The sequence below is a fragment of the Apteryx mantelli genome, chromosome 1 (genome assembly GCF_036417845.1).
Source record: "Apteryx mantelli isolate bAptMan1 chromosome 1, bAptMan1.hap1, whole genome shotgun sequence".
Taxonomy (NCBI): Eukaryota; Metazoa; Chordata; class Aves; order Apterygiformes; family Apterygidae; genus Apteryx; species Apteryx mantelli.
In genome coordinates, this window is record NC_089978.1 from 153,663,557 (window position 1) to 153,687,839 (window position 24,283).

The following is a 24,283-nucleotide window of genomic DNA, read 5'->3' on the forward strand; positions in this document are numbered from 1 at the left end:
TGAACAGCTTTAGCTGTTCAGAATTTTTGTTCCAAGGTATTTTATGTGCCAGCACTTGCAGGTGTGATATTTTCAAAAAGTGTTTCAAAATATATAGCAGTTATGTTCAACAGCAGCAGCAATCTGAAACATACAGAGATTGCAGGGAAGGATCCTAATCAATACTAATTGAATTATGTTGATCATAACACTCTGCACTTCCCATTTCCTTCTCTTAAAATGAAGCGCATTGCAACCTAGATATTTATACATTTCTTGAAGGAGGATGGAAAGTGAGAAGAGGAAAGAAAATGACAAATAGTTATAGATAGTATTACACAGACAGCCCTAGAAGGAAAAGGAAGAAGAGATTAAATCTATGAGAAACTGGCAACTTCTCTTACTGATAGCTACCATGCTTTTGACACTTCTTTCCTGTTACTCTAAACTTCCTGCCCCAAATATAGGAATTAGACAGGTATGTTGATTTTGTACAGGCATTTTTCATTAGTAACAACTTAGACTAAAGTACCTTGCCAATACTAACAGCCGGGTTTACCATTTAGTAGCTCATACAGGGTGCCAACAGCGTTAACATTTCACTTCAGCTGTTGCAAATTACCACTTCTGTATTTTTTAAAACCAACAGGGACTATGTTTCCATGTAACCATAGTGGGTCACTGCACTGACTATTTGAATGAGACCCAAGGCTGACAATACAGCTGTGAAACTTCCAAAGTGAGCAAAAACAATAGATTTCTGTAACTCTGCTTTTGCGAGAGGCTGATGGGGGAAAGGCTACTGTAAAAAGATTTGTTCTTTGCACAGAAATCAACAGTGTGACTCAAGACTCCTAAATTCATACAGGATTTCAGCAAAACAGTGACAGTTACAACTAACTGCACTATTAATGAGAGGCCTGAACCCATAAGTGATTCTCTTGATACAGCCCTATTCCTCTGAACTCTCCTTCCTGACATCAGTCTTGTCATCATCACTATACTAATATATCACAGTAGTTGTAAGACGTACCTTTCTTTGCATGTTTTCAGTCCAATTATTCAGACAAAAAGAACAGCAGAAGCAGCATGCATGGATAACCATCTATAAAAGTTCACTTCTCCTGTCTTCCCTCTTTTTCATAGCTGAATGTATGGCAAAAATTGGTGGTGACAACACCAGTGAGGAACTGTTTACGCAGCAGTGAAACTGAGGATTCTGTTGAATCTCACTTTCTAAATTTAGAAGACAATTCCTGCAAGTTATCTTCCATCTCACAGCATTCATTTTAGTCTCTGATGCCCCTTTTTTGATTTTCATCATAGTAGAATAGCTAATGTATTTGTGGTAGGACTGAAGAGTTGCTTCCTTTGAACCAGACACAAATTGCTGGATAGGACTAACATTCTGGAGAGATGCTAATGCTAACCACTATTCATTTTACTTAATGCGAAAGGACTGTAACCCTCCCATCCCTTCCCTTCTCTCTCTGCCCTGGGAAGCCAGATGCATCAAGTGAAGTTAATTTCAAGGAAAAGATCTGTCTTGGTACACACAGGATTCAGCTACTAACCAAATATATCTATACAGAATTTAGGGAAATGTTTTGCTTTAAATATTAAAAATCAGTTTCTGTTCTTCTTCTCCATACCTTTTCCAGTAAATGCACTGATCAGTTTTACCACATCTGATCTGATGCAGTAATGATGCCAGATCTGAATATCTAATGAAGAATACGTTTGAAAACAGGAAATAAACATATTTATATATTAAAAAAATCCCTGTCAAATACCTTAACCTGTTAAATTAAATAAAATAACTGTTTATTACATAACCTGTTATTATGCAATTGAGAGCTCAATAATCATGATTAATAGTGTCCAAAAAGAAACTGTTTTTTAATTTTAAAACAATTATGGAAAAGCAAAGAGATTAAAAAAAAATAACAGGCCAATAAGATGCAAATCTGTCACATTATTTGGTCAGAAAATAGAAAGCATGTTGATGGCTTTTAGCTAAGATTTGTTCTTTCCGCATGCCAGTCAAAGCTTATGTAAACCAATGTGAATTATACTACTAACCTAAACTCATTTAGAGAATGACAATCAGCCTATAAACTTCACTGTAAATTTATGTCTGACATCAGCTTGATGTGGAATTCAAAATGTCTCTTATTCAATTATGCTTTCTGACTTGGGTACAGTAACAGAAACTTTAAAAAATTCAGTAATAGTGTTTCAGGAAGAATTGAATGACTCGGTCAATTCACATGCTTGTATGGAATGCTAAACTCACTAGATACCACTGATAAGAACACAATACTGAAAAGAAAGAGTTAAAAAGTAGATTTTTAGACAGTAACATCATGAGAAAACCATGAATTCAAAAACATTGACATGAATATTTGAAAAGAAAAGCTTCTTGTCAGTATATTTTTGGTGTTATATTGATAGTATTATTTGAACAAACAACATCATAACATTCTGAAAAATTACTATTTAAATTCACTGGCATAAGAAACAAAAGGATGAGCAAGTGGAAACTCCTCACATTCTGAGAGATTCTCCTTTTTTGCATAACATCTCAATTGTTTCTATAAAAGCCTGACGTAGTCCAGAGGAAAGAGAAAAATTGTTATTATTTTTTCTTTAGTCCTAAATATTCCAAAATGATTAACTGTTGCTCTGAGCCTGCAAAGTTGGTAAAAATACTCCCTGGCTCCTGAAGAATAAAATGGCTAGAAGTAGTCTGAAAACTATTGTCTTTTTCCATACAAGTTTGGAGAGATTAGTTTGAAGAAATTCTTGAGACTCTTCTTCAACTGATTCTCCAAACATCTCCAGCTTGGGAGCTCAGGATTAGGAGGTACTTCTTTCAGTGTCTGAGTCCAGAAAAAAGATGGACCGGGCTTCTACCGCAATGGCATGTGTGGGGAGGAAGCAGACGGAGTGGTTAGCACGTTTACTGCTGTGCCACAGTTCTAGGGAGGCTGTGAAATCTCTGTCTGTGCAAATTTTAAAGACTCAGTTGCACCACTGTTTCCCAAACTTCTGATTGCTACAATACATTTTTCCTAGATAAAATTGATAGTATCTACTGATCTCCCCAGGTTTTCATATCTCTGCCAGGGCAGCTGGGCAGCAGTTCCATGACCCCCTCCTAGTCTGTTACACAGCACATCCTCAACTTGACTTCCAAAACCCGCTCGTTCCTCTGAAGGATCAAATGGAGGGAAGCCAGCAAGACTGTGTGCTGGGGAGACTTAAAAGATAAAAATGGCCTTTGGAACTATCAAGTGACCAATAATATGGACGATTAAGGAAAACTCCTTCCTTAATGCTGTTAGTATCTCTGAAACTCTTTGACCACCAACATCAGCTACCAAAGCCAAGAAAACTATTTCAGCTTCAAATGTATAGTTTACAGACCGGAACATTCCTATGCACAGAAAACCAAATAGCATCCTTAACTCCAAAAATACAGTATAACCATGTACAGTATACATATAATGATTTCAAATTTATTAGAAAAAAATTATCACTGACCATTTTTTTAACTAAGTTTTTCAAAAGAAAATCAGAACTCTAAAGGGTCAGACCAAAAGTCCATCTAGTGAGATATACCAACAGTGACCTGTAACAAACACTTAGGAAAAATATAAGAACTGAACAAGTGCACAGTGATATTCCATCAAGTTCAGCAGTCATCAGTTTTGACACTTTCTCTCCTAGAGTTTGCTTCTTCCAATTTAATAGCTCTTAAAAGAATTTTTTTCCAAAAATTTGTCCAATCACTTTTTGAAAAAATGCAGACTATGCATTCACAACTTCTGTACCAATGGTCTGCACAGTTTAAATATACAGTGCATAGAACTTTGTTTGTTTGTTTGTTTGTTTGTTTGTTTGTTGTTATCCTGATGCCTGATAACTTCATTTCAAGCCTTAGATGTTATACTAGGAGAAAAACTGTTTCTTAATCACCTTTTCCAGCCATGATTTTAAAGGTCTTTGTCAGGTCTTCCTTCACTCATTCCTTTTCCATGTCGAAGTGTTTAAATTTATTTAATTTCTATCTGTATGGAAGCTAATCCATAGGCATATTTTCTTTCTTTCCTGTAGCTTCTCTAGTTTTGACATATCTGTTCTGAGGTGGAAGGCCCACACCATTGTATATTATTCAAGAGGTGAATGCACTGCTGATTTATATAGTGGCATACTGATATTTTCTGTTTTGTCCTTTAATGTTTCTCAACATTTTATTTGATTTTTTAAATACTTCTGCTAGCCACTGATATTTTCCTGAAAATATTTATTACAATTCTAAGATTTTTTTCATGTGGTAATATCTAGATCAGAACCTGTCACTGTGCACATATATATAAGATTGTTTTTGCTGACATATGTGAATATGTACTCATACTGAATTTCATCTGCCATTTTACTGAGTTAAAATTGTGAGATACTTCTTGAGCTATATAAGTTATCTTTTATTTTAATATCCTGAATAAATGAATATAATTAAGAAATTTAGTCTCATTTACAGAAAATATCACACTTGCCTTTTTAATGAGACACATTACCTCAGCATAAAGCAGTGATTGCACAGTGTAAGCTAAAAAAGCCATAGCACTGGGACATTAAGACATATGCATTTTATATGTCTTCAGGAGAGAATCCTGAAGTCTAATCATCAGAAAAAGATTAAGTGATACCAAGATCCAGCTGTTTTTTCCTGCCACCTGTATTCAGATCCGAGCATATCTCAAAAAAAATTCAGCAGCTGAAAGACTGATGCTGACTTTTAGTATTTTGCAGTCTTCTATCAGTCACAACTTATGAATAAATAATTTTTAGCCTATGCCTCAATGCCAGTTAATGTGTGCACATCACAGTAAGAATAATTGTTGTGACATATCCTAAGACAAAGAGGAAAATTTAATAGGGGAAGTGCTAATAAAAGTCAGAATAGGCTTGTTTCCATAGAAAAAACAGAGTAATTTAAGGGTGATAGCAATTTGGGCAGCTTGCTAAGCAAGATAAGGGAATAACACTGAATTAGAATGAAGTGAATTAGCTTAGTTATTACTGCAAAATCAATTATATGAAAAATTTTAAAGGTAATACTAAAGCATTTGTTGCCACAGGAATAAAACTAAAAAAAAATCTGTGTGTGTGTGTGTGTATGTGTGTGTACACACTCACAAATATATATATATATAAATTCCAAATTCTATCTTTAGGTCCACAGGATCACCCCATCACCTTTTCTCATCTATTGGCCAAAACAAGAATAAAGCAGAGTATCAACTTTATCAAGCAATGAGAGTAAGAAGTGCACTGCAGTAGACTGGACATTTTTATTCTTGAGAAGATGCATGTTAGAAACAATTTTCAACACAGCAAGTTAAAAAAAAAACAAAACACGTTAAGAGAGAGAGAAAACCAGAAGAAGGAAAAATGCAAATTTATTGGCATTTCTCAAGCCCAAGAAATAAAACACCAAAATGAGGAGAAAGCTGTTTTTCTCCTTGAATGTACTCCCATTGTTTTGCTTAAATCTAGCCCTCAATGTTTTCTACTCTCAGGAGAGTCCTCCTCACAGGAACCACACTATGTTGTCAACAGTTACATTAATCTCTGTGACAGTTTTTAGGAAAGGAGTTTGAACTCAGATACTAATCTTGAAAAAAAAAAACCTTGTGAAAAACATCTAGTGGTTAAGGTTGTTGGCACACATTCAGTTGTCCAGTCTTCACAGCACTTAAACTTCTGGCATATCATAAAGGGTACCAGTGCTCCTCTTTGCCAAACAGGCAACTGAGTACAAACAGCAGATTTCCTCTTCCACTGACACCTAATGTTTCTATAGTAAAGGCTGGGAGAAAGTGTGTCTGGAGAATAATATTCCTGATGGATCACAGAGGAATGTTAAGATGTAAGAAGTCCTCTTTCTTCTGTTAAAAACTCAAGCTTCATAATGATTTTCTCTCATTACAAATCCCAATTTGCAGTTAAGGAAATATTGGGATAATTGGGAGACTGCCTAATTCCAGTTGTAAATATCTAATTTTAGCAATTTTTTTCCAGCTGTCTTTTCAAAACTGCAGAGTATTTTTACATTATATAAGAAGACAGAGTTAAATAGTTCATCTTTTTTAAAGATGTGTAGGCAGTGACTAAGTCAAACCTGAACATAATGAATGTATAGTAAACTAAACTATAAAGTGAAAATAAAAAGAGCAGATGGCTAAGTGTCTATCAAGGGATACACTTATCCATTCTAAATGTCAAGTCTGTTCTCAGGCTTAGTTTCTGTAAATGTCACAGCAACAAGTATTCTGTAAGGAGTGCTCTCTTCTCGTCAAATAAAGAAGGTGGTAATTCCATAACAATGTATTTAATGTCATAAACATTGATTACTTAGAAATGACAGATTCTGTCTCTAAAAGAACTGTCATATCAAATCAAACAGCAAGGCCATATATGCTGATATTCAAAAATGTATGTTATGTTTCAGATGGAGGAAAAACCTGGATCTCCCTTCTTTAATAACACAACCAAACAATTTGTATGAGCTACAGATAAATCCCTGAGACAATTCATTTTCCATTCAAAAGTGTATTATTTTTGTTGTTACTTCAGCATGCAACACTGCACACATGAGCAACAATAAATTTCAAGACCTTGTAAATATTCATCAGAAAAAAAGTCTTTGTTAAAACTGGAGATAGGACTGTCACCACATTTTTCTCATGGCTGACTTTGCAAGAATATTAAAGAAGTAGCCAGACTTTCACAAGTATCAGAAAATGAAGAAATGCCAAGGTAAATTTGCACTTCTTTAGTGGGCATTCAAACTACTATATAGTCTATCTGTATGCAGATCTCTGAAGAAAGGTACATAGCAGATTTCCGCACAGACAATTGGGAAAGATGGTTTTAGAAAGAGACCTGGGTAAACACTCTTAAGGCTTGATTAGCACAGAAGTTTGCTTTGATGAGTCTCCTTCTAGTAAATGGAGAATCTACTGTTTTGCAAAGTCCAGCAGATCCACTTGGAAGACAATGAGAGATGAATAGGACTAATATTCCTAAGAACAGGACCTCCTCTGAGACGATGCGGTAGTTAGACTTCATTCCTTCTTGTCTGTCCAGATATTTTCCCTACCTTCTTGAGTTCATTTTCTGGTAATCTGTTAGTAATTCTTCATGATATTCTTTGGAATAAAGTTGCACTTTATGATTTCAACAGAGAAAATGGAAGAAACCTTAACTTTTATTTAGAAGATCATTTTTTTGTGTACGTTGCCAATGTGCACTACTGTCTTGCTGAGATCGAAATTCAATAGTGTATTTTTCACATGAAAATATAATTTCATAATATTGAAAGTTCATATTATACATTAATTTTGGTACTATGCAATATTTCTCCATTGTTCAATGAATTAGCATTTCTTTCCAATCCTATTTCTGTGATGTTAAATGAAAAAAAAAATCAAAATATTAAATTAAAATTTAAGTTTTTTTCATTAGAGAACATTGCAAATTCGGATATCTGAAAATTGTTCTTAAATGTAGAATTACTTCACACATATATTACAAAACATGAACACGAAGTGGGGCTATCTATTCATCACCCACACAATGTCTATCTAATTTATATAAGTAGATGCATCCAGGAATGCTTAATTAGGAACTTTTATTTCCTTAAAAAAGGGTAAAATTCAAAGTAATCCCAATAAAGAAACTTTGCCTCACTATAAGTTGCAAAAAGCTTCACTAAAAGGTCACCATTTTTGGATCTTCTCCCACATACCCAGAAAAGTTAGGAAAAGCTCACTTGGCAGGTGGAGATATGACTTGACAAGAACAAGAGCTAGTTTTTCTCCAGGCATATGTCAGTGTTAAACCTTTGCTTGTGCCTATAGTAAATGCTCACACTGTGCTGAAAATTACAACTCACCAAATAAGTATATACTGTAACATTTGTGGAACATTGTATTTTCTGTAACATACTGTAAAAGCTGATGGAAATTAAAATGGCTGCTAGAATGTTACACCTCCTAAAATATGGTGTTTTCCACTGCATAGCCAGCTGTCACAGAATCTCTGAGAGGGAGGTTTGGAGGGTCCGTTGATCCCCAAACTACTGACTGGCTACCACTGTGCCCAGTCTAAAGCAAAAGCGAGGAAGACTTTGCATACATTTATTCCATTTAGATTTGTATGAGGTATGATTGTCATTTAAACCCTATATTTGTTCATACATGTTGCATGTTTGTTAATAAAAGTTCTACGTAATACTGGGGGAACAGACAGTACAAATCTGATTCAGACCATGTGTGAACTTAGAATCACATTTTTGTTTAATTACCAAGAACATAACAATGTTAGTTCCATCCTTCATGCTGAGCTATGGAACGATTTGATGACTGACAGGAAAAAGTTACCCTTTCAAACAATGCTAATAAATTTCTTAAAAACAGAACTGCAAAGTGAATTCATACCATCTCAGTGCTTTATGTCATGGGGTTCTGTCCTCGGGTCCTGGGTGACCTAGAACTGGATATCCCATTTAATGAAGTCACAGCCACCTGAGTAGGTGACAATGGCACCTAGTCAGACCCAAGGAACAATACCACCTCCAAGGCTGAACAGCACAGAGAATTGCCCAATATCAGGAAGGCCAAAACTTCTTCCTGATGTAATCAATGTCTAATGAGTACTAGGAGAGGAAGGGAGAGAGAAAGAACATTTTGATCTGAATAATTCCCCAAAATGGATCTGAACTCAAAGAGAAACTATAGGTCTTACATGTCAGATTATCTTCTGGAATAAAACCTGCAGATGCAAGGCAGCATAAAAAATAGATCTCCACCAGGCTGCAGTTGAGCATCTGGCAGTTGTTTGTGCCTTAACATGCTGAGCTGGGCTATCCAAGGGATAAAGAAGGTACACTTCACTTACTGACAGGCAAGGTTGGGATCTGATATGGCAGTGGTCTATATGGAAGAGAAATTAGCCAGCAATTCAGCACCTGAATCCACTTATCCCAGAAAAGCATGTTATACCATTTAACTAGTGCAGTTTGCTTCAAAGCTGATGATGCCTAATAAATTGGGAAGGAAATCTTGAAATTTAAGTTGGGACAGTTTTTCCTTAAATCTAACCTTTTAAAAATTTCACTGCATTTTAAGTACATAACATATTTTCATGCCAGAAAACAAATTTCTACTTTAATAGTCAAGAAGTTAGAATTTTTTTGAGTCAACAAGGTTATATATTTTAAAGCTTATCATGAAAGAATAGCTTGAGGTATTCATTTTGAGACTTTCCTTTAATTACGCATATCAGATTTCAAATTGTAGAAATTCTGAGAGAGTTAAAGGGAATAAAAAACAGTAAAGAAAATATTCTATAACAGTGTGCCCAAAATATTCACTGGTATTACTATTATTTCACAATTTTGGGATATATAAAATTAAAACTCTATAGTACTGAAAATTTATCACACTTAAGTTTCCAAAGAGAAGTAACTTCTCATACTGTACTGTGAAACCTAGTATTATGCAATGATCATTGCTATTGGGAGTAATTATATTTTCTCTGAAAATGAAGATGGTTGAAACAGTAATGTTCTCTTGGTAGTGTCAATCCAATTGTTACCTGAATCGCATTGCACATATGATCTCTGAATGAGTACTGGTTAAAAAAGGAGACTAAGTTTTTAACCCAGGAAACTTCAGCACTCTGATTTACAGTGCAGCTCTTCAAACACCTATATCAGCACAATTAAGGAGGAGATGAACTATAGCATGATATTGGGAGTAAGTGCCTGCAAAAAGAAGCTGGCCTTGCTACCAGAGAAAATGTTCATGTACCTTAACTTTTAAAGGAGGGATACATATTGCAAGAAATGACTTCTCTATGTCATATAAACTATATTGAATCATTTTCTCTCTTTTTATTAAGTCACTGTTTATGATATTGTAAACATTTCAATACTGCATTTACACTTTACAAGAGTATGAATTTTTCTTCTGTCTCACAGCAATTACAAAAGATCATTCTGCTGAAATCTTGATTCATCTCATCTTCAGCCATCTTTCCCACTGAAAAAGTTCATTTTCTTTAAACTCTCAAATTGAGAGGGAAGTGTAAAGTGTATCAGACCAACCTGAGTAGTCCCGTGCAACTACTGCCTTTATTTTCTTTTTCTTTTTTCTTCTTTTCACTTGAGCTTTCACAACTATCATTCTTTTGGTTTGGACAGAGGCCTTTGCTAGACCACAGGACTTCCCTAACATAAAAGATCCTCTAATACATAAAGAACTTTTCTTCTCCATATTTTCATTGCCAACTACCTGAACTCTCAATCTAACTGATTTTGTATACTGATAGTAGTTTTGGAGAAGTCTTATATTCTGTATTCCAAAGCTGCTTTCACTGACTCATTTCCTGCACAAATTCATGATCTGGATGTTGATATCAACATAGCCACTCTTCTCCAAACTCCTGTTCTTTATCTACATCACACGATAGAAAGAATCAACTTCTGGATTCCCCAGAGACCTTGCAAAATAAACACCGCGCACTAATGAATCTCTGTATCTAGTGATTTCTTCAGTGGTTTTGTACACATTGTCCAAAGGCAAGTTTACAGGTTAATTAGAGAAGCATGATCTTTCTCTACTGACAGCTGAAAGAAGATGCATCATTTTCTCTTTCATCATGGAGAGATCCATCAAGATAACAGGCTAAAAAACTTCAGCCACCTTAATCTCCAAATCCAGTCAAAGCACGTTAGAATGAAATTCTCCAGTAATTTAAGACCAGATGTATTTCACTTGGACTTTCAGATTTTTGAGTGGTTACACTGGCTGTGTGTACGTGCTATAGTGTCTCGTGACAAATAGTTCCTGGTAAATAACGGATTCAGAAGTTTCATTTGATGAGAAGACATTTGGCTATCCTTCAGTTTCATCTAGCTTGATCTGGGTTCCAGCAAAGACATCACTGTACAAAAGGTTTCCTTAAAAACCCTGCACAGTTGTTTAGATGGAAAATCCAGCTCTTTCCACTTCAAAGATATATTTCCTATCTAATGCTCAACAAGATAAAGGAATTATATAAAAAAACATGGACCAAGCAACACAGACTTGCCCACTTGCATATAATTCAAAGATCAGAAAGTACACATTAGATTATCTAAACTTCAGTGTATAAAAAATAGAAAAAAATGAACAATTTTATTTGGTGTTACAGCTGTTCATTAAAGAATTTAAATGTATTTTACACAGCTTCTGGGTACACAGATCGTCAGCAGCAACTAGAGATTGCTGGATAGCTGCTGCAATATGGATACAATGGTAGACAACTCCATGCCACAAAATATTTTGAAAATTCCTTCCGAAAACTCTGGAAGAGTGTTAGGTAAGAAAATATGCATACTACCTTCCATATGTCTGTTCCAAGTACCCACTCAAATTTCTTGAAATTTCAGTAAATGTTACCTTTCTAGGACAAGATAGAATATCACTTCCTTTTCACAATAGCCAAGCTTCAGTTACTTGATGCAAAAATTTTCTATTCCAGTCTAACAGCCTGTTTTTTTTTTTCCTGTTTATAGACCAGACACTCGTTAACCTCTCAAATCTCTGAAGAATTGTGGTTTTAAGGGAACCCAGGAGGAAAAGACAAATTTGGAAACCCATTTATCCAGCTCACTAGAATTGAGACATTATGGTTTTCATTCTTCCCCCACTCCCCAAAACACCAAATTTCCATCATCAGAGTTCTCTGAATAAACGAACATTTTGTTACTGGACTCAGGAAGAAAGAAACCACATGCCTGTTAGGGGCATAGAGAGGAGGAGTGGAATATGTGCTTGGGAGCGTGTTTATTTGACTGGATTGCAGACAGTCAACCGAGGAACATGCAGATCATATATTTTTAAGCATTTCATAATGTCTTATTATTAATTCCAGCCAAAACCACCAAGACCAAAATTATCTGAAATTGCTGCTTGTATGTCCTGACCCCAAATCCAACAATGGTTGCATAAAAAAAATCTGTTTTCCTCTCAGGTTTATTTATTTTTTTTAATCAATTAGAAGGCAGTGCTCTTTAGAGTCTATGGAGAAGACAGGTCTCCATAGCTAACAAATTGAAATGTGGCATTGGGTAAATTTTACTTCCAGGAAACCAAAATGTTGAAGTCCTTGAAAGAGGGAGGCTATAAGCAGAGAGCTCTTCTAAAGGAAGGAGCTTTTATTGAACCTGTCACTTGTCATTAAACACTCCATATTTTACCTTAGCCTGATATTTTCATTAGAGCCTAAAGACCTTTTTCATCTGTGAATGAAAGCATTCCCTTCAGCCTTGTGCTGTATATGGGGAAAGACTCTCTAAAAATGAGCCCACCCAAATGGGACAATTATGTTCACAAAAGCAGGAAAGGCACTAGGGAAAATCAAGCAATATTAATATTGTGATAACTTCTACATTTCAACGCTGAGTATTACATGCCACTTCAGTCTTAAATTCTTAAATTCTTAGACATTTGTTAATGTTTATTTTTACCTCATAAATACTTGTGTAAAATTATATTGAAAGTAACACTCCAACTGAAGAAACCAGTGCAGAATACAACACAACATAAGCAAAGTGGAAAAAAGCATACACTATTGTACAAAAATGTACATTTGTCTCTAATTGGAGAAACTGAATGACAAAAGGTAATGATAAAAAAATATATACTTTGACATCTCTGCTCTCAACTTTAGTTTCCCTATTAGACTGCAAATCCACAATAAAGTGACACTACAGAAAACAGAAAAACATATCCAATTAATTCGGCTTCTTCAGAAGAGAAAATCGGTTATTTTTTCTAGTTTCTAGATATAAGTTGGCTATTTTTAGACTGAAATAAAAAAATTAAAAATATTTACAGGAAAACTATGGTAACTATGCTATTTATAGTTTTATACCTGTGATATCTCAACAACTCAAATACTTGGTAATAAAGAATTTGACAATACATTGCAAGGACAGCTATACATTCTTAAACAACTCTAATATAAAGCAGCACCATTCCTTAACCTGCCACTTGATTTCTGAGCAACAGATGCCTCACTACTGCCACCACAGCTGTACAATCGCTGAAATATCAGAAACTGGTGTGTGAATCTTTACAAGCGTCAACTTCCAAACTTGAATAATTCTAACAGGACTTAAAGCTATCAGTAACCAGGATACTACTGTCTGTCCATTACTATGTGCAATTGTACAAACATATTACCTAATTTACTGTTTCTAAAAAATAAATGAACAATTTTAATATGCTAATAGGATTTGAGAGAGAACAAATTTCAGCCTTCTTCCAATACATTCTATTTGCGTAAAAGAAAGGAAAACTGAAAAGGGAAAGAATAACAGTGAGGGAAAAAAGCAAGTAAAGAAAACCGTACCTTTTAAACCTGAAAAAAAACCAAAAAAGATGATCTTGTGCAATGATATAATTTGATAAATACAGTATGTACAAAATTGCATGACAGATGTCAAGTACTACTTATCTTTTCCAACGTAAAATATATATTTATACAAACACAGATTAGAAATCTAACCAAATATTATATTATTTTTAGAAAATTTTAAAGACACTTCACTAATACAAGGAGTATTGTGTTATTTGAGCTTAAGCTGTCACATAACTAGAGCCTTGTGGATTGTTGTAGCATTACAGCCACAAAACCCATGAGCAGATGTAGAATTCCCACATCCCAGTCTTTCACAAAAATCTGTAGTTATGAAATCATTTTGTACACTTAGAACTTAACCATTTCAGTGCACTGTACATATAGGGCTGGAACTGAGAGGGAAAACCACAAAATAGTGCATCTGAGAGCATTCCACATGGACACATGTTTCTGTGGTTCTTTTAAAAGTTCTTAAAGAGTTGAAGCCATCCCACTGGAATTCCAGAGAACAGAGTAAAGAAGTATCTGTTTAAATTAAGAAGGGGATTTGTCTTTTCTAGTGAACTATTAGGATTTACCCTATGTCTTCATTGTAGTTGTAGTATCAAATGTACCCAGTAACAGGAACCAGGATTTAACCTAGGATAGTAAAAGAAAATACCTACAGAAAGGTTTGCTCTGTTAAGATTTAAAAAATAATTTTAGAAGACTTCTATGTTCATTTTCACTAGCCGAAAAGAAAGTTATTTTTGTAAAATAAAGAAATCACAGGCAAAACATCCATTGTCTTCTCACTTAGCATCATGATATCTTTGCTTTACGCCATGGCTGTAGTTTAACATAACTATGACAGCACTTGATAACTTACCACTTGATAAAACATCTACGTCTTGCAAACTGAGAAATATTTCACTTGGTTTCAAACTGGTGATTTTCATTTGCCTATATAGATTTGAGGGAATCAGTTAACTCTGTGGGGCAGCAGCATAATATGATTTCAAAAATAAAGCAAAATACATAAGTGACTAGTGAGAATACCTAGAACTCATGAGGTAGAGTAGGGTATTGTCAAACAATGTTGAGTAAACACAGAAAACATATGATCCTCCAGTTATCCCATAATAATTTCAATGTACTATAAGAATACTTACTGATATAGGCTTGGTTATCTTTCATTTACTGAAGAAAAGGTAGCGATATAAGGTAAAACCAGCTGGAAAAATACACAAAACAGCTAAAGAAAAAGGCTGTTAAAACAGCAGTGAAGAAAGAAATGCCATACCAATCTCAATACCTGTATGATAAAATTATCTCAATGATTCATTTCACTCTTTCTTATTACAAAAATGGAGTAAACTACAAAGGAAACTGAGAGGCTGCTATCCCTGAAGCGTTCATCTTTTAAAAAAACAGCTACAGAAATAAATCAGGAGGTAAAGCAGAGAGTGAGGTAGCCAAGACTGGCTGATTGGCCATATCCCTGTAACTTGGTTCTCATGTTACCTGAAGCTGTTGGGAGCTGTCATTGAGATTATCCTCTCTTCTCCTGGCCTCCTCCAGCATCTGTGCACTCTTCTTTTTCTCCACTTGCTCTTTGTGCTTCAGATTTGCTACTTTCTTATTTTGATCTTTAACTTGTCTGTAAAATAAAAGAACACTCAGAATGCGGTGCAGGGGATACCTCCAGTCAACGCCAGGGTTTGTGATCTGGACTCAAGAAGAGTGGAAACCCCCAATATGATCACTTTTCTTGCAGTAGTCCACAAACAGGTCAAACACAAATGTTATCCTCAACTCTCAGTACACTTCATTTTGTTTATCACTATCAATTTAAACATGGAAATTTCTACAACAAAACCCTTAAAAATGATTATTTATTATTTACTGATAATCAAAGGACACACCTGCCCTCTTGTGACTAGGTGGTATGTGTTACACAGAAATCTTTTCTCTGTTCAGGCACATGTGCACATATAAAAAAAATTATACATCTAACAGTTTATTTTGCTTTGAGTATTACTGTGTGTAATGCAAGGCATGTAGGAGGATTAAAAAGAAAAAATAATCAAACACATCTTGAATGTAGAGGACTATCTAAAAGATCCAGGCAATCTGTTTTCAGAAGTAAAATTATTTCTTTGCAACCTCAAATTCTACTTATTTACTAGATATTTTGAGGGATTTCCTGCCCTTTCTTTCTACAGAAAGGAGCAAGACAGAACAAGCAACAACAAACTATTTCAGAAAGCGTGCATAATTTGCTTTTCACTTGCATCTATGAATTATTTTTGATGATTCTGGCAACTAGCATTGCTTGCAGACAGGGTTCGGTCTTTCTGGGCATTAAGACACATGGAGTATTGAATCTAATTACAGACCCTTTAATCTCAGCCTCCTGACCACGGAGGACTTAAGTCTAAACTTTTAGTCCAATCAAAACAAAACAGGCTAGCCTTGCTTCCTCAGCCCTTTTCTCCATAATTATATCTGGAGTTTGGACTTTGGAATAAAAGACAGATTCTTTGGTTGCAAGATTTCCCCCAAACATCATGCAAGTAGTAGAGACAGCTCTTTAATTTACTGTTTAGAAAGCAGAATGATATACCAGCTTCCTATCTGGTATGTTATCCACACAGAGATGGAAGAATGTTTCTTCTGTCTTTCAGAAACACTTTTAGAACAGATCACAAACAACTCTCATTGCTTTAATATTTTCTTCAGAACTCATAACAAAAGTATTATCAAGAACATATCTCATTGCAATATATATGTTCAAATTATGTGGCATATGGCTAGTCAGTGCTTTGAGTTCTTTCAAGAAAAGCAAATTTAACACTGAGCTCTGATTTTTACAATATAAGCCAACTGGAGCTGGTAAAATTGCAAAGATAGCAATTTTTCCTTGGTGCTACACAAACTTCTATTACCGAGAAAAAGTGCTGATGACCTCCAGAGACTCTCTTCTATATTTCTACAAAAGAAAAAGGGAAAGTCTTTTTCTGATGATGTCAAAAAATTATCGGCATATTTAACTACCTTTTCCAAGAGTTACAGCTGATCTGACTCAGGATGCTTTTGAGACATAACTAGTATAATTGTTAAGTTGTTCTAACTCAGTGCTGCACATTGGTAATGGGTGCATTGCCCAGTTTGAAAGCAGACTTGCTCAGTGATTAAACAACTTATTGGAAATATGTTGGTGCTAACTCAACTTGCACAATACACAGTTCTATCTGTACTATAAAACAAACATAGAGAGTACAACTAAGTTAATGCAGAAAATGAAAATATGTAAACTCAGCACATTCAGTTCCCCACGAGCATTCTGATTCTGCTTCTAAATGAAAATTAGGGGAATGAATTAATTTTGATAAACTTGCAAACCTAGATTTACCATCTGGCCAACTATTCTGTGTTACTATAATTCATTGGTTAGATTAGAGAACAATGTTAATAAAGCCACAACCCTGATCAAAATATAAAGTAGATCATCATCTTTATGGTCTGAAATACCTTCAAATAAAATGTGTACTTTGGAGAAAGAAGTGGTTATAAGGGTTTGTGCTACAATGTCTACCTCCTATGGTCTGAACCAAGATGAATGTCTTTTAAATATATTATGCAAATATTTTGAGACAAAGTCATGCTTTCCTAAAGCAGTTTAAAAGATGGAACTCTAAGAATTACCTAGTGCTTGTAATACTCAGATCAATGCTTACAATTGCCATACAGTTCAGAAACCTGAATTCTTGTGCAGTATCCAATGACCACTCTGTATCTTTGACGCTAAAAAGCAAAAAAGTTGGACAATAAACCTTTCAAATGATTTACGTATCTACAGCATTACCTAAATTTGTACTGATGCTTAACTGTCATATAAACTGAAAAGCTCGTGTGAATCTTGATGTCCATAAATCTAAAAGGCTTGCGGTCATTTGATGCATGAAAACACATCCCAGTTTATCCCACTGCCAACAGTACCACATGATGAATCTTACCTTTACAATATTTCAAACAAATAATCACATATAAATGTTTAGCATACGCAAGCCTTCAACCCTCGAACTTTTGCATCATGAAAGTTTTGTGAAACTCAACATGTAAAGAATTCTCTTTCTTCCCTGTCAGATGACTTTCAGTCATCAAAGCCAGAGTCAGAGGATCATGCGTGTGTATGTGTGTGTGTGTGTGCATACATACAGTAGATATGTCATTTTTTTAATACGAACAGATCTTAAAAGCTTGATTAACAGGAATCACCCAAATCACTACTTAATAAGACAGATCTGCTGATATTTGTGAACATTTAGATACTCTGAGTGTCATAGAATGATTTCATCTTCACCACTGAACAATATCCAGAATGAGAGCACAGACTAAGCTGGGCAAATAATACAAAATACAGAATGTATGCTTCTTAACTGAGCACAATACAACTGGTACATTTTACAAGCAGACAGTCAAGAGGAAAATAAAAATATGTCTTAATATATATGCACAAGGAAGCTAATTAAGACTTGATCTTGTAACCTTAACAATGTTGTTTTAGTGCTTTTGAATGCAACTATGCATATATAGCACATAACCTTGTCAAAGGGACAGTCAGGTTTTAAAGAAACCCTGTAAAAGTAGTTTTATTAGAACTGAAATAACTGCACAGGATTAAAGATAGCAAAAAAAAGAATGAAATAATTACACTGACAGCAACTGCTTAGAGGTTTATGAATGTTTTCTAATAATCATTATTGGTAGTATGTACTACAACTGAGTAAAAACTAATTTGCAGTGTGCAGGTAGAATGATCGTCATAAAATAATGACCATGTGTATTTCTCTGAGAAATGCAGAGCATTAATTATTACTAGATATTCCTACCAAAACATTTTTATATTGGACTACAAAGAGAAAAAAATGCTCGTGATTTTAATATAAATTGGAAAGCCAGTTCATTTTCAACAAGGTAAATATTTAAAGCAAGAAGTCACAGGAACCAACAGAAACAGTAACAAAACCAACAATAGCAAAACTACTTCATCACAGAACGTTAGTTCTCAGAGCCACCCTCAAATCAAAACAAAAATTTTCTAGTCAAATATAAAAAGCGCAAAATCTAAAGACAATGTTTACTATCTTATATTTCAGGGAAAAATACCAGTCATTTTGGAAAAAACAATTTATTAATTTTTTTAATAGCAAAATGGCTTCCACTGCTAGACCAAATTTTCAGATCATGACATTTTTGAGATACAACTCCTAAAAAAATTAGGTGTTCAAGAGTAAAAAATCTTTTCAATGTTTATAATCTTTCTCCATTTAGCAATATGTCATGACATGTACTGGTAGAATGAAATATATTAGAGAAAATTAAGCAGAATCAAAATTGGGCTTCTAATTAAAAAAGAAACTAGACATTAAAGATGACTATTAACTTTTATGACTTTAGCCTTTTTCTTTTCAATGAAAGATACAGTTACATCGCTTAAAGAAACCTTTCCACTTCTCTAGTTCCAGGGATGAGGTATTGCTGAACATGATGGGGACTGAATTAAAATAATCACAGTAAGCAAGAAAAACTTTCAAATGACAGGGCTTCAGATTTTTCAATAATTCTAATAAGGGAAGAAGAATCCAAACAATAGAAACCAACGGACCATCAAGTGTTCTTAAAAGGAAATAGAAAGGGGATTGATCTAATTCACTTTATTACCTGCAAGCTCTTTGGAAGATTTTTCCTCCCTATTAAGATTAATTGCTTTATAGTCCCTATTAGTTATTAAGGTTTTAAAGGAATTAATTTATTCAGTGCTAAAAAGAATATTTTTTGCATTTTAATGCTAATCTCATTACATTTTACTGTAATGCATATCACCATATATAGCTGTTAATTTTTTCCTTATGCGAATTTTCATGTTAAAGTGACATAAGCTATTATCTTCTATCCTAGCTATCTTTTCCGAGGTAATTTAAATTATAATGCTCTTGTAAAATAAAAGATGATAAAATATCAACTGAAAATATGCAGAATTTAATTTGAATTTTATAATTATATTTTTAATATGCTTTTCTTTCAGTTATGTGTCTAAACCACAACAATATTTTTATAATAACCCAAGTAGAAGTATACATCTACAATGCATTGCAAAATCCAAAAGTCCAACCACCATGAGAAACTACCTTCAAGATAAAATGTATACGCACGTATTATATTTCACTAAGGAATACATGCATCAGAAAAATATACACCGATCCTGTGCACTGCAGTAGAAAGAGCTTGTTTTATTCACCTGACTTCAGTACCTGGAAAATATTTCTATGTTAAAAAGTAAACATACTGTCAGTCAGCCATGTCAGAAGGATGGTGTGTAGCTAGAGCCATTATTGACGTAGCATTACCACCACCCACAGGACAATCCGCTGTTGCTGCAGCTACTAATCCTCATGGACAGATGAACTTCATTTCCTTTAAAGCATTTGCTTTAAAGCATACTTTGCTCCTCAACATAAGTTAAACCAATGCAATAGATACACAGTTAATGAAACATTACTGCAAAACTTGCGAAGAAAATTGTGTGCAATGAGGTACTGAATTATTACCTTAGTTTAAAATTGCAAATCCACATTGTATTATGCAATACTAGATTTTATAATACATAATATCATCCTTTAAGACCTCAAAGCACGTTGTAGTCCTGAGAGACACAGAGAAATATATTTATTCACTTGTGGAATGAAAGAGAGCAGCCATCTGAAAAAGTGTAACACTAAGAACAGTTTAGGTCAGAGAGCAAAGCACGCTATAATCAGAAAAAATTCCAGAAGGAAATGCTGGAAGGCAGAAAACAATGAACTAAGTGGTCTGGAGTTTTATTAGTAGTCTCGTTCATTAATTATTAGATGGGTGAAAAAAATGAAGTTGTATTACCTTATTCTGCGAAAAATCAACATCAGCACAATGGGATGAGAGGAAGCTGAGCTGGATTGATTTAAAACCATCTTGGAGGAAAATGTTGAACTTACTGAATCACCACCACCATTTCCTTCACCACCTGCTCATTTTTTAGGTCTCCTCCACCAAATATTTTAGCTGGCCATAACCTTTACCTTAACTTATGAATTATAAAGATCATAAGCACAGTGACACTGTTGAGATTTTATTTTTTGTAGTGTTGGTACACAAAGGAAAACATTTACATTTTGAAAAGCGTAACAGGAGTCAAAGATGAACTGTTTCCAATAAATGCTACTTAATATTGAAAATAAGGAAAACCCCTTTTCCAAAAGGTTTTGCTCCAGCTTTTAGTTCAAAACATGCTTTGCCTTAACTGTGGTTGATTGCCCAACCACAGAGAGTAACGGCAGCATTTGAAAGCCTAATTGTTTAATCTCAAGAAAGAAAAGAGCGATGAAAGAAAGCTAAATAAGTGATGTAGTCGGTCCTGTTTTCTAGGACTGACCACATCACACAGTCCCCATCACCACAACTGGGTGTCTGACAGTCAAAGCAAAGTCACCAAAGGCTGCACGGACCAAGTTCTCTGTCTTACTCACTGAAAAACTAGGATCAGGGAAATAGTTTATTGCTAAGGATCTATAAGGAATTTGGTATGGCTGATGCTTTCATTCCTTCACGGTGAATACAAGACAAATCTTCAGAAGCATCAATCATTTCAGGAAGAAAAAGCCAACAGAGAAGGGGCCATGGGATTTTTCTAGAATTTTGTTCATTTGTGCATCCAGGAACAGTCCCTCTGCATATTGACAGCTGATTTTTTTTTTTAAGAACAGTATGTGTTATTTGGGGTTCTTCCTTTGCTTTGCTGGGCTCTGCCTGGCAATCCCAGCATCTTAAGTAGTTTTACACTATTCTTTAACATTATAATAAGATTAAAAAATGGCACATGGTTTAAGTTACCAACTAAAAGAAACAATAATTTCATAATGCTTTTCAAATCGCTTAGTCTAACCTTATAATGTCCATTCCACTTTGTGTCTGAGCTAATAAACAGTCAAAATTCTTTCAGTGAGCTGCTTTTGTTGAGATGGACAGCTGGCAAACTCGAGCACTCAATTAGCACTTCTCCTTATGAGTCTCTCCTCCCACAACCTATCATCATTTTGTTACACTGTTTGTCACTGTTCTGTGAGATTTCTATGACAAGGTAACATATGCCAATGAAAACATTAACAGATCCTGAAAATTTAACCAGCCTGCTGCATATGAGTCAAGAAGTCCCAGAGGGGCTTTCAGAGATGGGGAGGGTGGACTTCATTTCCTGAAGCCTAGGAAACTCAGACTTTTAAAACAAAGTGCGTGTTCAGAGCAGCACTGGAGATAGCAACGGATGTAACACTAGAAAGGTTAGGGGAAACCAGCCTGCCTCAAATTTTAGGAACAGTAGCTTAACAATGTCTGAATCAGCAGGTGCAGAAGTCACAAACTAGAAGCAGATCTCAACTTTACACTGGTCTTCGACTCTCCTTAGTGTTAAGAATTATGCGCATGCTATCAATGCACACTTTCTGATGTAGTTAGCACATCTGTCTCTAGCTAAAGCGACAATAATTTTTTTCTTCCAGAACCAGCTGAAGGGAAGATACGAGAAAGTGGAGCACATGGCATATGAATCAGACACAATCTAGAAATCCAATATAAACAGAAATGCAGCCTAAAAATTCCTATAATTTAAAACTTCCTTAGAAAGAAACCCATCACCTGAATTGTTTACAATACCTAAAGTTTATAGATAACACATTTCAAGCACTGATGCGGGACAAGTTATTAGTGCTACGTGGTATGTTTTATGGGAGGATATTAGCAAGTCCTAACCAGCAAAAGAAACCAGCCTGAATACATACAATCTGTACTAACATACTACCCTGAAACATAATTTTATTAGGAGCAACTAAATGCATGCAAACTCAGGTCTAAGATTCTTTGAGATAAAATGGGTGTCAAGTGTCAAATATGATATCATCCCATATTTGGCCATACAATGCCTAATTAGAGGTTAACATAATTTGTTTGGGTTTTTTTTTTCATCTTCTTGTATTAAACTCTGACTCACACAGTCCAGCAGAAGACCAAGAAATGTTATCAAAACTACAAATACCAAATCTGAATGCTACAGGTGCTTCCCCTATGAAATATGATTTCTTGGAATGACGTGATATACTGTAAAGCAATCAGTAGGGAACACATATTTATGGAAAAAAATTTTCCTCATGGTGGAGTGAGATGACACAGCATCAACAGTGCTGTATTTAGAGCAAGGTACATAATAAATACACTAACAGGAAGAGAAGCTTTACTAAGGATGGGAAGCTTATGTGTCTCATGCATATTCTAAAGCACTATCAAACTAATCTATTTCAGGAATAACAGACTTTCTTCAGTCCCTCAATCAAATGAAAACAAAGAATAAAACAGGCTATTCTCCAGCCATGAAGCTGTACCCATATTACACACAAACACCGGTGAAGTCAAATGTTATCTTAGTATTCTCAAAATAATTGGGGGAAAAGAAAAAGGTGCTTTAACAAACGGGCTAAAATTGAGGGATTAACAGCAGCAACACACAGAGATTCTTTGTTTTAGTACAAGTCCATGTCAAACTAAGCAAATCAAAATTCACTTTTAGACAGGGCCAGATACAAAATGCTAAACAAGATACTCTAAAAACTTCAGTTAAACCTTTATAGCACCACCTTTTGACTAATCTACAGTTTCAGCTTTGTAGATATAATCCCCTGCATCTATCCATCCACCCCACTATTATATTTTAAAATTAATGTGTAGCTTCCCAACCGTTTAAACTCTCAGCATCTACTTAGTAGGAAACAAGTTTTGTGATGAAAATAATGAAAAAAATACTGTATTTCATAATTGATGTGTAATTCAAAATCAGGTTTCAGAGATTAAATATCAAATTAATTATACATCAAGTTCTATAATTATTTTTGAAAGCTGATGGCAATTCAACTAGAAAAGAAACCTTTAACCCTAAACCTTGTAACCTTTAACTTTTTTGAAGCCAAGAATGTTAAAAATATAAACTCAAGGTGAACCCTGAAATAAAGCTATAAGAGAGAGATATGGCTGTTCCTTTATTAAGAAAAATACTAAGAATTTATGGACCTTAGCAACAACATTCAGTAGTTCAACAAATAAGTTTGTTTTGTTGTATTTTTCTTCTGCTTTTGTTCATTGAGCAAACAGCTGCAAAGCCAAAAATGACATTGTGAAATGGTTGACTAGGCCTCAGTGTGGATTCCTTCTCCCTGCTACATGCTGAGTTGGTTGAATTTGGCCCTAATGGTGTGGGCAGAACTCCCAAAGGTGCTGTTCTTTCTACCTTTAATTCCAGTGCATAAGCCAACTATCCTGTGAAAGGATCACACACAGCCAGTTACTCACTGCTCCAGAGACCTGCATGCTTTGGCTGAAAAAAGTATTTTCTAAACAGCAATAAAATCTTCTTTATGAATGACATTTTATTGAGGTTGCAGAGGGTATTTTTGTGATCTAAGATCATACGTGTCTCTTTTAGCTGCCATCCCACTAGGCAGAAAAAAACAAAACAAATGAAAATACAGCAGTTGGTTTCTTTCACAAGAGTATTCAATCTTTCCATTCCCTCTAGAATAATACCTGATACAATCAGTGATTAAAAAAATGAAATGTAAAAAACAGCCATTGAAACAAAACAACAGTTAATGGAGGGTAGAGTAAAATTTTAAAAGTAAAGCATTAAAAAAACTCTGCTAGAATAGCTTATGTTTATCTTATAGCATATATTGAACAAACTATCAATAGAGAAAAGTCCTCT

At 34.8% G+C, this 24,283-nt stretch overlaps 1 protein-coding gene across 10 annotated transcripts in view; it reads right to left on the reverse strand.

The window, feature by feature from the left end:
* Positions 1-24,283, reverse strand: part of ERC1 (ELKS/RAB6-interacting/CAST family member 1) — a 312,721-nt gene that overhangs the window by 136,179 nt on the left and 152,259 nt on the right. For all 10 annotated transcript variants that reach the window (XR_010885944.1, XR_010885943.1, XM_067307213.1 and 7 more), the window contains exon 13: positions 14,962-15,097. Coding sequence is in view for 8 of the 10 variants with exons in the window: in XM_067307213.1 (XP_067163314.1) it covers positions 14,962-15,097 (136 nt within the window). In the remaining 2 variants the exon portion in view is untranslated. The remainder of the gene's footprint in view (positions 1-14,961; positions 15,098-24,283) is intronic.